Genomic DNA, 16,554 nt, shown 5'->3' with positions numbered 1-16,554 from the left:
GGGGGAGTGGGAGTGGGAGAAGCAGACTTCCCACTGAGCAGGGAGCCCAATGAGGGGCTTGATCCCAGGACACTGGGATCATGACCTGGACTGAAGGCAGACGCTTAACAACTGAGCCACCCAGGCACCCCATGTTCAGTATTTTCTATGTGACAAAACCAATGTTAGCTCTTCTTAATACCTTTGTAATCTGTGTATTTATTTACACGTAGCCTAGCAATGTACTATTTGATAATTTGATGTTCTGTTGATATAACGATTGATGGAAATTGGAAGGGTAATATCTTATTTGGATTAAATTACTGATTATTTGAGGACATTTCTAATTCCCATAGTAGAAGTCAGTGGATTTTTCAAAAAGCTAAACCTGCAATTCCAGGCCAAAAGAAAAAAAAAAGTTTCACAATTCTAGACTACTTTGCTTTTATAGGTAATTTAACAGTTTTAAAGTATATTACTACTTAGCCTTCATAAAATCTACAAGGTATTTAAGTAAGACAGATAATTTTTTTTGTTGAAATATTTGGTCATAGATTCCTGGCACAAATTTTGAGCTTGTAAATTTTGCTATATTAGAGGTTTACAGAGTTGAATTTTCTACCTTCTCTTTAATCATTTGTCTCTACTGCATGACATTGAAGTCAGATTTAGAGAATAACAGATTTCTATTTCTATGACCTAACCTAAGTTCCTTTTAAGTATGGGAAAACTGTCCAACCTCAGCTAGCATCCTCTTTATAATGGATACTTTAGTCCTTTGACCAGGAACAACGCTATAACATTTTTGCAAAAGACTAGATCATTCTCTTATACTTACATCAGCATTATATGTTTATATACTTAAGAAACAATATATATATACATATTTGGACCAAAAAAACTCTGAGATCCTTATGCTTTTTCTCGCTCTACAGTGATCCTTGGGTGATGTGTAGCCCAATCCGAGTTATGTGAGTGTATGAGATTCAAAATCCTCATGATTAAGGGTGATCAAAAGGTACTGTTGGAGCATTTACAAGCTCAGTGGCCTCCCAAGTAGATTCTAGTTTAACCTGAGTTAGTCTGCCTGCCTTTTGACACACAGACTGGGTATATTTATCGGGAGAGCTGGACGAGAAATATCCAAAACCTAGTTTGGGGCTACACACTTTCCACTCCATCCATTGCAAGAGTCACATCTTTGTGTTTTTATTTTTCTGAAGAGACTTGTGAATTAGGTTTAAAATGATAAGCTTAATGCACTTTTATTATTTGCTTTTTTTTTTTTTTTTGGGAGAAGCCATTGAAAGAATTAAAATATTACATTCACTTTACTTCTTTCTTTTTCTTGGAATTTCAAGTGGAGAAGTAGCAATATGAGCTAATGTTCAGTAAAACATGTTTTTTTTTTCATAAAGCTTCAACTTGTGTTTCCCCCCCCCCCCCATTTGGAATGCAGCAGACGAAAACTATAAACAGGAAGCAGCCTGGAAGATATCACCTGGACAGCTATGAGCAATCAACCCGGCGTCTACGTCCTGTAGAGACCGAGGATATTGCAATAAAGGTTATTTTATTTCCTGGATTCTTGCATGGCTAGAAACATTTATGTTACTATTTTATGGTGAAGTTCTGTAAACGTGTCCTAAATCGGGTCTTTAAAGTCCCTTTACAGTGATCACCAACCCTCCTAACATTTTCTAAAGTGTTCTGATGAGTTTCATTGCCAGTTCTGCCTTGCCTCCCGACCACATTTCTTGCTCCAGCAGTTCTGTTTTAATAACTGGAGCATGAGCCTTTCTTCTGAATCCGCGTTAGAAGCTAGTCTCCAATGTATTTCCTTTCAAGCTCTTACGTTCCTCTACCTAGTAAATTGATTTATAGAGAACACCAATATTGTAAATACAGGTTTTAAGGAAATAAATCAGATCGTAGTTTTCTTCAGCCGGGAGGGGCTTAGGCCAGTGTTGCAAGCATCCCCCCGCCCCCCACCAGATTCCAGTAGTCCTTTGATCCAATTCCAAACAGCCTTTTGAACTCTCCAAGCAAGTGTGCTTAGGTAGAACAGGCCACCAGGGGATAATCAGCTGAGGACTGACCCCCAAAGAGGGGTCACTGCTGTGCAGGGACAGACACCTGAACAGTCAAGAGCTTTTTGACATCAGTGCAGCCAGAGTCCTGGAAATGATCCCTTCTGAAGAAAACTGTGGACTGCTGGGGTTAACCAGCAACCTGTGCTGCCCAGGCCAGTCAGAGAGTGGGAGGCTCCACACGGAGGCGTGGAGGAGTATCTTAAAGCTGCGGGGCTACTTCCCTTTGTATCTGCCTGACAAAATACTTGGCCCACAGTAGGCACTTAGCAGTTGGAGCAAATGTGGGATTGGCCGGAATAAGCAAATGTTAACCCAACTTCTGCCATTGACTTGATGTGTGACATCTGGGCAAATTACTTTGCCTCTCTGAGCTATGGTTTGCCCTTGTTAAGGCGGAAATGCTACTTTAGCATGGTTGTTTTGAGGATAAAAAGTGTCATGTATAAATTTTAAAGAGCTTTAGTGATTCTTAACCATGGCTGTGCATTAGGATCTCCCAGATAGCTTTTTTTTTTTTTTAAGATTTTATTCATTCACTCGACAAAGAGAGATCACAAGTAGGCAGAGAGACAGAGAGAGGAGGAAGCAGGCCTCCTACCAAGCAGAGAGCCCGATGCAGGACTCGATCCCAGGACCCTGGGATTATGACCCGAGCCGAAGGCAGAGGCCCAGCCCACTGAGCCACCCAGGCACCCACCCAGATAGCTTTTAACAGTGTGTGTGTGAGTGTGTGTGTATGAATATGACCCCGGCATCATCGAAGACAATAGTTATAGTAGTTCCCTAATAATTATAATGTGTGGATAGGATGTAAAGTACTAGGCTATGACAAAGTCTGGAATGAGAGACGATGAAGGGCCCTCTGTGCTTCATACTTCCAATTATGCCCACATAACGAGTAATATACACGTGACTGCAGAAACAGGATCAGTCTTTTTTTTAATTGACATTTTCTATTCAATATAGTAAGAATCTAAAAATATATCTTTCCCATGTGCCTTACTAAATTTGTTTTTATTTTGAATGTAAAAAAAACCTGAGGCTATCATTTGTTTTTTTAAAGTTGACCTTTCATGCACCAAAACAAAACAGAACAAAACAAAAAACTCCACCAAAAAAAAGCAAAAAACAAAAAACTTGAAAAACTGCTTAACAATGGGCACTGCAGTTTCAGGCCCACCATCAAGCCTTTAAGTTTTTATTCATGGGGGAAATTCTCAAGTTGGTAATAACTCATTTGTCTTTTTGAAATCTGTTTTTTATTCTGAAATTGAACATGCCTCCAGAAAACTACATAAAATATACATGAACCATTTAATGAAAAAGTGAACACCTATGGAACCAGCAAGAAAAGAGCATCACGGGTTCCCTCCGAAGGTCCTCCCAACACACACATTTGCTGTTCCCTCTCCTATCTCTCCAAGAAACAGTCGCCACCCTGACTTTAATGGTCATCATATCCTTGATTACCCCTGCTATGCATGCCTCCCTAAAAACATATTTTAGTTAAGTTTAAATGTGTGCATGGATGTGTGTACGTCTTGCTTCTTTTGCTCATTATGGATGTCTGGTTCATCCAGATTGTCAAGTGACTCGTTCGTTCTCATGACCAGGTAGCATTTCAGTGTATGAATATGCCGAACTTCTTCTGTTCTACTTTTGATGGGCTTTTGGCTATTTTCCCACTTGGGGCTATTGTGAACAACTGCCAGGTCATGGGGTTTGTACATCCTCCCCTTTCCCAGATAACAGGAAGCTGTTTCCCCAAGTGGTTGTGCCAATGGACACTTTCACCAAGGGCCCTTGAGAGGGTCAGTTGCTCCACGTCTTCACCAGGGCTTCCAATATTTTGCCAAAGTTTGTACGTGAGGAGGTGCCGTTGTAGCTTGTGGTTTTTATTTACTTTTATTTACTTTTCTGATTTCTACCGAGGTTGAGCATCTTTTCATGTATACCTTGGCCATGTGGGTTTCGATTTCCTCTTTTGTGACTTGCCAGCTTATGGGTTCCCTCCCCCTTTAAAAAATGCTGAGGACTACTTCTTTATACTTTATACTTCAGCTGTTTTGGCAGTTATATGTTACAGAACTCTTCTTCCATTTAAAGCTTGGCTTTATCATATCAGAAGTTGTTAATTTTAGTGTAGTCTGGTTTATATAACTTTTTTCTTATGACTGATTTTTTTTTGTCTCATTTAAGAAAAGTTTCCCTACCAGAGGTCAAGAAGATGATTTATATTAGCTTCTAAAATCTTTGAAGCTACACATTTCACTTTCAGCTCTGGAATCGACCTAGGGTCCCTCTTTGTGTTTGGTATGAAGTAGGGATGTGATATAGTGGGGAAATCAGGAACAAATAATTTTGGTTGAAATTTAGCCGTAATAAATTTAGTGGCAGTAACTTTACTACATTTCACAGTGAGTCAGTAAGGTCTGATTTACTTTCTTATACGACATCCTGTTGTCCCAGTCCCTCATACTGGTCACTGTCCCCCCCGACAGTCAGTGTAGTCTTGTCCACACTTCAGGGATCTTTATATGTCTGGACTGATTGCTGGCCTCTATTTTTTTTCCATTGGTTTCTCTCTCTCAGATTCCACTGTTATGATCATTATAACTTTCTAATAAACGCTGATATATTTTAGGACAAGTTCTTATATGTTATTGTTTTTCTTCCAAAATATCTTAGCTATTCTTGTCTCTTCTGTGGGAAAGAGGTCTAGGTGCTTCAGGACTTACAGCTCTGAATTTGTCCTTTTATTTATATTTGGACTTGGTATTTCCTTACTCCTTGTTTTAATGATCTTCTTTACAAACTACATTTTATTCAGCATTTATACTTATTTTGACCAGGAGGAAATGGACGATGGTCTGTGTAATGTCCTGCCTTTAATTTTTAAAAATTATTTAATTGAAGTAAAATGCATATAGCATAAAATTAACTGTTTTAAAGTGAACAACTCAGTGGCAGTTAGTACCTTCACAATTTTATGCAACCAGCACCTGTCTCCCATTGCAAAATATTTTCATCACCCCAAATGGAAATCCCATACCGATTAAGCAGTCACTCCCCACTTACCCTCTTTCTTTCCTCTGGCAACCACCAATCTACTTTCTGTCTTTGTGGATTTATATATCCTGGATATTTTACATAAATGGATCATGCAACAGGTAACTTACATCTGTCTGTTCCTTCCTATACTTTTAATACATTCTTTCCCCTTATCTCTGATACCCACTCCTATTCTGTGCCACTGTCATTATGGTACAAGCTTTAATGGGCTCAATATGTGTGCCTAAATATACTCATATCCTTGTAAAATACATAATAAACATCTATGTACTCCCAGTCTCCTGAAATGTTTTCATAATGGTTTGCTCCTTCTTACAACACTACTGTGTTCTCTAGTATGCATCATTGTATTTTCCTTACCCTTAGGGATGGACACTGGCTTTGCCTCCATCTTCCCTCTTTCACAAACTATGCTATGATGATCGTTTTTGTATTTACCCTTTTATGGACATTTGCAAAGATGTATATGTTGCCTGATTTTCCAAGGTCAAACAACTATTTAGGGAAGGCTAGGATTTTAACCCTGGTGGAGACATGAGGCTATTTTGTAAAAGGCAGGAGGAAGTGGTCGTGCAGATTGCCGCAGGAGAGATTAACTTTGACCCTCTTCCATCACCCTTCTCGAAAGGAGGTTGTTTCCTCTTTTACTTCTGTGTAGCAATACTGTATTCTTCCAGCTCCTTCCTTGCTGCTTTCAGACCATATCTTTTCATCTCTCACAACTTTGTGAAATTTTGGCATTGTCTACCTTTCTCACATGTCTTGTTAGAGGACATCATCATCACTCCGCACTGTTGCTGAAGACTTGGGTGACTGTTTCCCTGTCCATCCCTCTGGCTTATTTGGTGCCATGCATGGATGTAGTTTAACCTTACAAGTGTACAGTTCTTTAGTATCCCAGCCCAGACATGTCTTCTCCTGCTCTCCATTTCTACAACCGTGCCTGAGGCCACACCTGGCCACCATCGGGAACTGCCGCTCCTCCGAAATTTTAAACTCTATATTGTGTCAGGCATTGACACTGACAACAGAATGCTACCTGCAGCTGTCTCAGGCCTCACCTTTACTGACATTGCTTTTTAACCTTACCAAGAGAGACCTCCAGCAACTTAAGCCCTTTCTTTTTCCCTCAGTCTTCTAGCACTTTCCATAATCAATCCCACATCATGCCTGCGACACTCCTGAAACAGACCACCGAGCACTATGGAAGAAAGATACAATGGGCCCGTTGGCAAAACCACACATTTAGTATCTCCCCACTCCGCTGCGCCTCAGTAGCTCCTGGCGATCCTCTGCATGCCTCCTGTCAGCATTTGTTTCCACAGCCTCCCACGGCTCTTCTGCTTTCAGCACTGTCTTCTCACCTCCTTCCATGTCCCCTTTGACCTCTTCTCTCTGCAGATACGCTTCACTCCCAGTCCACTGAAAACACAAATTATCGGGGAGGACCTTTCTCAGCTCCACACTGGCCTGCTTCCAAACCCAGGCATATTTGTAGCACTTTGCGCCTCAGAGAAACAGGGCTCCTCAGTCTGTTTAATTTCTTGCAGCATCATTTGTCAGTTAGCCACAGTGTCATAAACCTCTGACCCAGCCAGCTCTAGTCTTTATTTCCCAGAATATGTTTCATAGTTTCCTGATCTGTGCCTATTTGTGTATTTAGGTCTTTACTCCCAAATGCCTTCATTGTAATTCAATATATTTTCCAAAACTAGCTCAAAGACCTCCTCTTCCAAAAATGTTTTTTAAACCCCATCTCAGACATCAGTGTTTTTCTTTTTGAAATGTGAATGGTTTTCCTTTTGTTCCACTTAGTGTCTGCCCATCCCCTCTATTTGTTACTCAGCCCACCCTGTCTGGCACTATATCCTGTCCATGGTCTATCTACTCAGCTGGCTGCAACTCCAAGCAAGCAGGGAGGAGACATTGTACCTTCTTTGTAGCCTACATCCATATGAACGCAGCACCTCACACAGAGTGGGTGCTCAGCAAATATTTGTAAAGCAATCAGAAATGCATCCCTTCCATGCCACCCTCCTCCGAGGACTAATTTCATGTGCATCTATGCGATAGATATTACTCAATGTCCTGCATTTAACAGGCTAGAGAAAACTTACGTGGAAAATTGCAATCTCATCTTTTCAAGCAACCTCAGTCCTTTGGTTCTGTTGTACCTCTTTTGTTTCCCATTTTTGTAACTATTAAAACTATCAAATCTACTTCATGCCTGTTAGATTGCTTTGGATGACTGCAGATCTTGTGATATTTTGCTGGTTGTTGAGGGTTTATCCCACCAATAGATGTTACCTCATTTTTGTGCTTTATTCCTCTCTTCCTTTTACTCTTTGTTTTAACTTCATTGAATAGAGATTAATCCACACAGTTCAGGAAACTCCTTTATTACAAAAACTTCCTCCTTGGTAACAGTCATTTTGTTGGAATCATTTGTCATTATTTCCACTCTATAACTTACATTACCAGAATTCTGGGAATTGCCTAGCAATGAGAAAGTAATCAATTAAAAAAATATTTGGGATGAATGTTGTTTAAGAATGCTCTCATGTAAATGATCTAGCAATCCCAAATTCTCAGAGAAAATTGTAATTTTCCTCCTATTCATAATATCACTAATTCAAAGACCCTCCTTTCACTTCCATTCTTTTTTGTTCTTCATTTATACCTCTCACTAGCTAAAACTATAAATTAGAATTTCACCACTATGTGGTCTACCTTGTACTAAAAGTCTTTCAGTGCTCTAAAGAGAAAATGCTTTTAATTGGAATTATTCTCTAACACAAAATATATACATGGTTTCATAATTTAATTTATGCTTTCTTTTCTAGGTCACAAATGGCTACTTTTCATGGGGCAGTGGTTTAGCTACATTATCCAATATAGATATTCGAATTCCAACAGGTAAGTCATTTGTTACTCAGTTTTTAAATTGTTAATTACCAAACTATGGATATCCAAGATAATTGATCTTAACAACAGCAACAACAACAACAACAACAACAACAAAAGACTTTTTATAGTTGTTAGTTTTAAAGTTATAGTTGTTTTTTTGCACCATTTAGCTCACGAGCCACTGTATCATTGTGGAAATGGCTGGAAATGCTTTTCACTACAGAGTGTGTAGACATTGGATAAGCTATCAACTGTCCAAATAAGCTGTTATCAGCTCATTTGCTGATTTGTCCATTTAAGGAATGGGACAGTTGATTTTTTGTTTTGTTTGAGAAAGGATTTAAAGAAAGACCACATAAGAGAATTATTTTCTATCGTGGAAGAACCTAAAGTTTTCAAGATATTTAAGGCTCAAATGCTCAATAATTTTTACTTAAAATGTCTAGGTAATTAAATAAAAATTCATTTTTGAGCTGGCCTGATAGAAAATAGGTTGGGATTTTTCTACTTTACATGCATATCAAAGTCTGAAATCAGAGAAGATGTCTTAATGCCAGCCTAAATCCCTTTCATCCCAATTATCAATTTGAGTCAAAACTGTCTTCTCCTGAATGAATTGTATAATAAAATTAAAACTAATTGAGATTATTTAGGCAAATATTTCATTGCTCTCTTCATTAATCTCAGCTATTCTCATAGTTGGAAACAGTAAAGCAAGACCTATTATCTTTTAAATTTTCTCTCCGTTTTCAAAAATACTTGTGTATCAGAGAAAGGAGCTATGTCAAATAAATACCTTATTGCTGGAGACCAAAAGTGGGCCATTGATTTTGAAACATCATCCTTTCTAAATGTATTTTGGTTTTGTTTTACTAAGAGGATTCCATGTCCTCCTGTTCTTAACCTTGTTTTAATTTCCCTAGGTCAGTTGACCATGATTGTGGGTCAAGTGGGATGTGGGAAGTCTTCTCTTCTCCTTGCTATCCTTGGTGAGATGCAGACACTGGAAGGCAAAGTCCACTGGAGCAAGTATGTGTATTTTTAATTGGTTTCTATTTTTCTGCCATACATCTGATGATCTTCCAAGGGAAGATCCGAATGATAATCCAAAGGAAGAAATTAGACCAATAAATTCCTAGGTTAGAAATCTGAGAATCCCCTCAGAAACAGATACAGCTTTTTAGTGAAAAACTTTAATGTCATAAATTAAAAATTACAAAACAGTTTCTTACAGAGGTTTAAAGTGACATGAACTAGTATGATTGGGATTGTAAAGATCGATTTTCAAAGTTAAATGGGTAACATTCAAAGAAATAATTTGAAAATTCATCCTGGGTAAAAGAAGTTTTGGAAAACTGACATTATTCAGAAAGCTTAAATGCAAACAGAACCATAATGGTTCAGTGTTCAGTGAAGAAATACCAAATAATCTTTTCCAAAATCTTCATAAGGGGCTGAGAAACCAGCCATTTCTTTTCACATTCAATTTAAAATAGACACTAGAAAGATCTAGTAAGAGAGATATGGATAGGTCAGAGTGGTATGGAAAAAGAAGATATCTAGCATAGGGTTTCTTCTGAATATTTGAACGGTTGGCTTGGGGTCTTCAAAGCACGTTGCAATAATAAAGTGACTCAGAACCATAATATTATATAATTGTGTGATAAAGAGTTAATCCTATTTATTTAATTCAGCCTACCTGGTAGATTCCCCATAAGCAGTGTATGAAGAAATTGGCTACAGCTTATCTAAGAAATTGGATTGTAGACCAGTGGTTCTCAACCACGTGTGATTTTGCTCCAGTGGAGATATTTTTGGTTGTCATACTGGGGAATAGGTTGCTTCTGATCTTGTTGGTAGAGGCTATAGTTGCTTCTAAACATCCTACAATGCACAGGACACCCCCCCCACCACCACCACATGTGACAGGGAATCATCTGGCCCCAAATGTCAGTTGTGCCGAGGTTGGGAAACCTTAATATTTTGCACCTACTGTTGTGGACTCTACTGTTGCTGACTCTGCTGTTTACACACAGCTATGTCTTAAGAGTGAGTAAAGACTATTTAAGGGCGTTTTTAGAATTGATTCTATGTTAAACTCCAGTGACGAGAAGGAAATGCGTGAATGTGAAATCTGAGTTGGAAACATCCTATATTTGGTATCATGGATGCAAGAAGGAGACTGAGAAATGTTGAGTGTAAATTCTGTTCCTGGTGGGCCAACGTAAAAGACATAGACATGAAACTGTTTAGTGAATATCCAGAAGAGAGCTTGGCAAATAATTGCTACCTACGGTTTGCCTCATGATGAGTTCCTGGTGATCACTAAGGTCAGGCACCAGGTAGTCTGCCCTGTCACTATCTCCTTCATCTTGGATGACTGTATGTTTTGAGAAATAACTTTTACTTGATTAAATTATATTGTGTGCTGTGCACAACCATAATCAAGTTATTTGGGTTTTATTTTTACCTTTGTTTCACTGTCATTAAAAGAGAGAGAAAGTATGGGAAACTGTGACAGAAGAAGCTTGAGATTTTATTTTCAGACCTCTAGGATGTTCTTCTAATCTAGTCTTCTCTAGTGTTGTTTAAGATTCCATTTAGGACAGATCAACTTCCACTATTATCATTAATAATCTGTATCATTTTGTTAATGGATAAATAAATAATAATAAATAATAAAAATAAATAAATAAATAATGGATAAATAAAAACGATACTTAGGAAAGTATTTTACATAATCTAGTATTTAATTTTTTGCATTCCTAAGCAAGATATCCTATTTCATTTCATAAAGATAGTGAATTATTTTATTTAAAATAACAAAGTATAGGGTGGCTCAGTCGATTGGTCATCCAACTCTTGATTTTGCCCAGATCATGATTAGGATCAGATCAGGGTTCTAAGATAAGCCCCAGATCAGCCTCCGTGCTAACTGGGGAGTCTGCTTACCCCTTTCCCTCTCCCGCTTGGTCTCTCTTTCTCAAATAAATAAATAAAATATTTTTTTAAAATAAGTAAAATAATATAATAAAGCTTGAAAAATAAAGATAAGGGTATCAAGAATAAAATAAGACTTAAGTAATCTGAGACATGAATAGGAAGAAATGCATGCACTGGAGTCCTGCGTATTTATGAAATATGGAGCAGAGGTTACACTCTGAGCTTCGTGAAAACTAGGCAAAAAGGAAACTAGAGATAAAAGCATACACTTACTCAACAGAGGTTAAGAAATCTTTCTTATGGATCCTAATAATAAAAGCTAATTTAAAAAAAGATTATGTCTTAGAGATGGAGCCAATAGGATGAAGGTGTAAGAAAGGATTTATGATAATTCTAAGTATTTATAAAATCTTCATAATTTAAAAATGATCTTTTTATGAACACTTGCCTTCACAGACAATAATCCCATCTCTTAATGGCAAAAGGACAGATATTTTCTTCAAATAATGTTTGTGTTGGCTTAGAGACACACAACCTAAAAACTAAGCCTCTAAGAGATTCGATAAACTGACGCAAATCCTATTTTCCTTTAACTGTAGGAATTACTTAATTTTCTTCCATGGTGTCCTTAATCTTTGATGAAACATATTCTCAGATCAGGAATATTTGGAAGATACTGATTTTTTTTTTATTTTTAAGATTTTATTTATTTGTCAGAGAGAGAGAGAGAGAGAGAGAGAGGGAGCACACACGAGCAGGGGGAGGTGCTGAGGAAGAAGCAGACTCTTGCTGAGCAAAGAGCGCAGTGCAGACTCAATCCATGACTTGAGCTGAAGACAGACGCTTAACCAACTGAGCCACCCAGGCATCCAGATACTGATTTTCTTTTAAAGAGTTATTTGTAATTACTCTCCATTCCATAAGAGGTTATTGTGCGTAGTTGAATAAGGAAAGGCATAGAAACTTTATTAGAGTGAAGCTAACTTACAAATGATCAATATTGATAGGCTGATGATATGCTAATGCTAAGAAGTACTTTATTTCAGCAGATTGAATTGCTTGATATTTTTGGAAGCTCAAAAACAAAAAGACCCAATAAACTAAATGTTATCATAAGGCATCAAGTGCCTTGTGGTCATTATTTCACCATTGCAGTATCTCTGGGTGCATGAATTTTATTTTTACATGTGTCCTCATAGACTGGCATGAGCAAACTCCAATGGAGTACTTTACCCTATTGTGGTGATAAATATTTACTTTAGGAGGGAGAGAAGGTACTGCTGCTCATCTAGGACACACCTACATTTGTAGAACCAGGTACACAAAGACTTCTGTAGATGTTTCTTTGGAAATTGTTACCTTTGACCTAGTCTGCCATGTTGTAGCTCCAGAAGAGAAAGGTTAGAGACATGAGAAAGGGACAAAAAAATTCTCCAAAATTGTCAGAGTGCCAGGGTTTTTACCCCTGCATCTCAGTGTACTCTATATTTGTTGAAAAGCAAATGTTCTAGCACACCTGGGTGGCATAGGTAGTTGAGCGTCTGACTCTTCGTTTCAGCTCAGGTCATGGTCTCAGGGTTGTGGGATTGAACCTCACCAAGGGCTCTGTGCCGTGTGGAGTCTGCTCAAAGATTCTGTCTCCCTCTACCCCTACCCCTCCTCTCTAAAAATAAATACATCTAAGAAAGAAAGAAAGGGTGAAAGAGAGAGAGAGACAGAAAGAAAGATAGATAGATGCCTGAATGATTTTTTTCTTCCCTAGTTGTCTTAACAGTAGTTCCTACTGCCATCTTAGGAGCTAGAACTAAATGGCTCTACATGATGGGTGGTTCCACTGAGGGAGTCTGGAATGTGTAGTAAGTGTGGTAATCATGTGAGACACAGATATCATTTGTTTTTGGTTTCCCTTTCTTTTCCTTTCCCTCTTGCCCAGGCATTAAAAATCTTCCTGTCAGGCCCCATATGTGCTGGTTCTATCTTCTAGCGTCTTAGTATAATCAGCTTTATAACAGTGGTTCAATTATTCTAAGACAGGTGAATTGAGAAGTTACTCCTTTTCGTGTGACTTTGCCTGGCATGAAGGAATAGTAACATTGAGTAACATTGAGTCAGCTTTCCTGGATTAGATATAACACAGCAGGTTTGTGTCCACATCTGGCTCCCATTCTTCTAAATTTTAGCTTGCAAAAGTCATTCTTTCCCATTCTATAAGTAACAACTATGATACTTGAAAGTTGCTAGTTATCAAGTTTAATTTTTACTCTTGAAGGAAAATACACACAAACCCTGCATGCAGAAGGGAAATCTTATGCCATTTTCCAGAAGAAGATTTTCCATATGACCTCTTTGTTTTCTCTTGTAGCTTTCAGGACTGTTCACTGACACAGTGACTGGTGGAGCATGGGTCTGGCCATGGTCCTGGTGATTTTCATGTAATCAAACAAGTCTGGTGTGGGAAGTCAGAGATAATTCTATTGATTTTAGAAGAGAAAAATAGTCCTACACAGTTGAATTTGATTAAAAATATTGCTGCTGTGTAGAAGTTTGTAGAGGTGGTCTTTAGAAGTTAAGGACTATAATATTACTTAGGGAAAATGAAAGAGTTTTTTGTTTTTGTTTTTGTTTTTTAATGGAAGATGCCTACTTAGTAAAGGAATCCTATCTACTTTATCTTTCTTACTCTAATACTAGTACGTCTTTGACATGCAGATCACTGTGTTAGTCACTAGGGGAAAATAACTAAGCAAAACAAGTCAGGTCCTCTTCTCATGAAGCTTACTGCTTAGCAGGGAAGGCCACAAGGAAGTAAGAAAATAATTCCATAAGTAATTATTTGGTTAAACTTCTATAAATGCCAGGAAGAAGTAGTACCGGATTTTTTTTTAAATTTATTTATTTGATAGACAGAGATCACAAGTAGTCAGAGAGGCAGGCAGAGAGAGAGAGAGAGGAGGAAGCAGGCTCCCCACTGAGCAGAGAACTCAATGTGGGGCTTGATCCCAGGACCCTGGGATCATGATCTGAGCCGAAAGCAGAGGCTTTAACCCACTGAGCCACCCAGGCGCCCCAGTAGTCCTGGATTTTAAAAGAACAAATAATAGGTAACCTAACTGACATGAGTCTGTGGGATCAACAAGGCTTTTTTAGGGGAATGCATAAATGAGTGATACTTGCTTATATTTTAAGGATAAACCAAAATTAATGAATCAAAAAAGTAAGGAGCTATAATATAAGTGGAAATAGAAGATGGGGAAGAATATTCTTTTTTTTTTAATTTTTTATTTTTTATAAACATATAATACATTTTTAGTGGGGAAGAATATTCTAATTCTTCAGTCTTTCCATGGTCTGCCGTAGTATCCTCTTCCTTTACATGGCCCTTAATTTGTCTTTGACTTCAGTTCTTCTCTAAGTATTTACAGCATAGCAATGTACATTTCTGGCCAAGATCTTTCTTCTGAAGACCTAATAGCTCCTCCAAAAAGTCTTATATAAGCTGCATATTGAGCACATCCAAACCGAGTTCATAAACCTCATATGTCCAATACCTCCTTCTCTTATATCTTGGCAGGGTGTGTCCCCACCCACTGAAATCAGTTGGTACTTGCCCAACTCAGAGCTCAAAGGTTCAACCTAGATTCTTCTTTCTCTCCATTGCCCGCACAATCTAACCAGTAACTTTCCTTCTGTCTGTCCTTAACATTCTTATGCCTAATTTAATTTGTCTAGTTCAGGAGAATTCAATATGTGAACTATTCACTGCAATAACTCCCTCACCTTTCTTCATACTGTTATGAGATGTACCTTTCTGACACGAAAATCTAGTGCCCTCTTGCCTATAATTTTTTTTTAATTGACTGGCTAAAGCATACAAGAAATAGTCCAAAGACCTTTCTATACTATACCAGGAGCTTTCATGATCTGGTCCCTGTCTAACTTCTTAGCTTGTACCCTGCCATCCCCCTACCCTTTCTATTGTGCTCTAGTAACTGAATTGCAGATGCACACCCGTCCTCTGCAAAGCCCTTCCTTAGATTGTTAGACTCACTTTTTTCCTAGTATCACCTCAGATATTTTCTCCTTGACAAAGCCTTCTCTTATTCTTCTAGGTAGATTGAAATGTACCTTCTCTCCTGGTCCTCTGTATTTTGTTTAAGTAACTTACGTGGATGGTCTCCTTAGTAGACTGAGATACCTTATATCCAAAGCATGTTGTCTTTTTCTCTTTATCTGTTTCACATCTAGTCCAGCCCCTGGCTCTTTTCTATTTTTATTTGTGGGAAAACAGCACTCTTGCATCTCTGTCTCTATCTCTATCTCAATCCTGTCTCTGCCTATCTTTCTAATCTCAACCTACAGCCCCCTCCAGCTACTACTCTAGCCCCTTCTTTTTGTAAATAAATAAAAAAACAAAAACAAAAACAAAAAACCCTCATTTGTCTTTTCCATTCCTCTTACTCTCCTCTTTCCTTAGCCCACTGCACTCTGGTTTCTATCTATGTCACTCCACTGAAACTATTAAGTCCATCAGTGGCATCCTAGTTTTTAAAATTCACTGGGTATTTTTTGATCATTATATTACTTGATCTCCTGGCCACTTGATGTTGTTGCCCATACCTTTTCCTTCAACAGGCTTCTTGCTTAGTTTCTACTTACGGCTGAGTTTACCTTAGAGCATTTGCCTGCTCCTCTTGGTCTTTTCTCCAGGTTTCTCTTCCTTAGCCATTTATTAAATAGTGCTGTTTTTCAGGTTCTGGCTTTGTTGCCTTCATTTCTGCCTCCATATATATTCGCCAGGCAATCAGATAGCTTCCTATGAATTTCCTCTATCTGGTCTTGTACCTGTGTTCTATTATGAAACAAGCTATAATTGTTGGAAGTAATTTATTGACTTTTCATTAATTAAGGATAGAATCCAAAGCCCTTGATATCTAAGGCATGTCTTAGGAGGGAAAATCACCACCAAGTCCTCATTTGTTTACCAGCTATCTCTTCTGAGCTTCACATTCTGCTTCCTAGCTATGGTCATTCAGATATCCCTTGGGTACCTCAAGCAGAATGTGTCTAATATTAAATTTGCTATCTTCCCCCAACATATGCACTTCCTCATCTGTGTTTCCTGTCCACAACTTCTTCCTCTCCTGCATCCCCACCCACCTTGTCAGTCACATAATCCTAGGTATCTTTGAAGGTGTCCACTTCTCTTCATTCATTCACTGTACTCTAATTCAAAGCACTGCCTATGTATCTCCATTACTGACCACTTCCAGTGGTCTCTCTGTCGGTCTAGTCTTGGTCCTCCAATTCATTTGGTACATTCGGCAATCAGAGTGATATTTCTTTTTTTTTTTTCCCCTGCTGAAGTATTTTATTTCTTTTTTTATAAAATTTTATTTTTTATAAACATATAATATATTTTTATCCCCAGGGGTACAGGTCTGTGAATCGCCAGGTTTACACACTTCACAGCACTCACCATAGCACATACCCTCCCCAATATCCATAATCCCACACCCCCCTCCCAAACCCCCTCCCCCCATCAACCCTCAGTTTGTTTTGT

At 38.3% G+C, this 16,554-nt stretch overlaps 1 protein-coding gene across 2 annotated transcripts in view; it reads left to right on the top strand.

The window, feature by feature from the left end:
* LOC111161325 (ATP binding cassette subfamily C member 9) overlaps positions 1–16,554 on the top strand; it is a 160,189-nt gene that overhangs the window by 64,715 nt on the left and 78,920 nt on the right. For both annotated transcript variants that reach the window (XM_022524915.1, XM_022524916.1), the window contains exons 14-16: positions 1,439–1,546; positions 7,988–8,060; positions 8,975–9,080. In XM_022524915.1, coding sequence (XP_022380623.1) covers positions 1,439–1,546; positions 7,988–8,060; positions 8,975–9,080 — 287 coding nt within the window. The remainder of the gene's footprint in view (positions 1–1,438; positions 1,547–7,987; positions 8,061–8,974; positions 9,081–16,554) is intronic.

This window comes from Enhydra lutris, unplaced genomic scaffold (assembly GCF_002288905.1).
Source record: "Enhydra lutris kenyoni isolate GAN:26980312 unplaced genomic scaffold, ASM228890v2 scaffoldscaffold84, whole genome shotgun sequence".
NCBI classification, from domain to species: Eukaryota; Metazoa; Chordata; class Mammalia; order Carnivora; family Mustelidae; genus Enhydra; species Enhydra lutris.
Note: the sequence above shows the minus strand (reverse complement) of the source record. Positions and strands in the feature narration are given on the sequence as shown.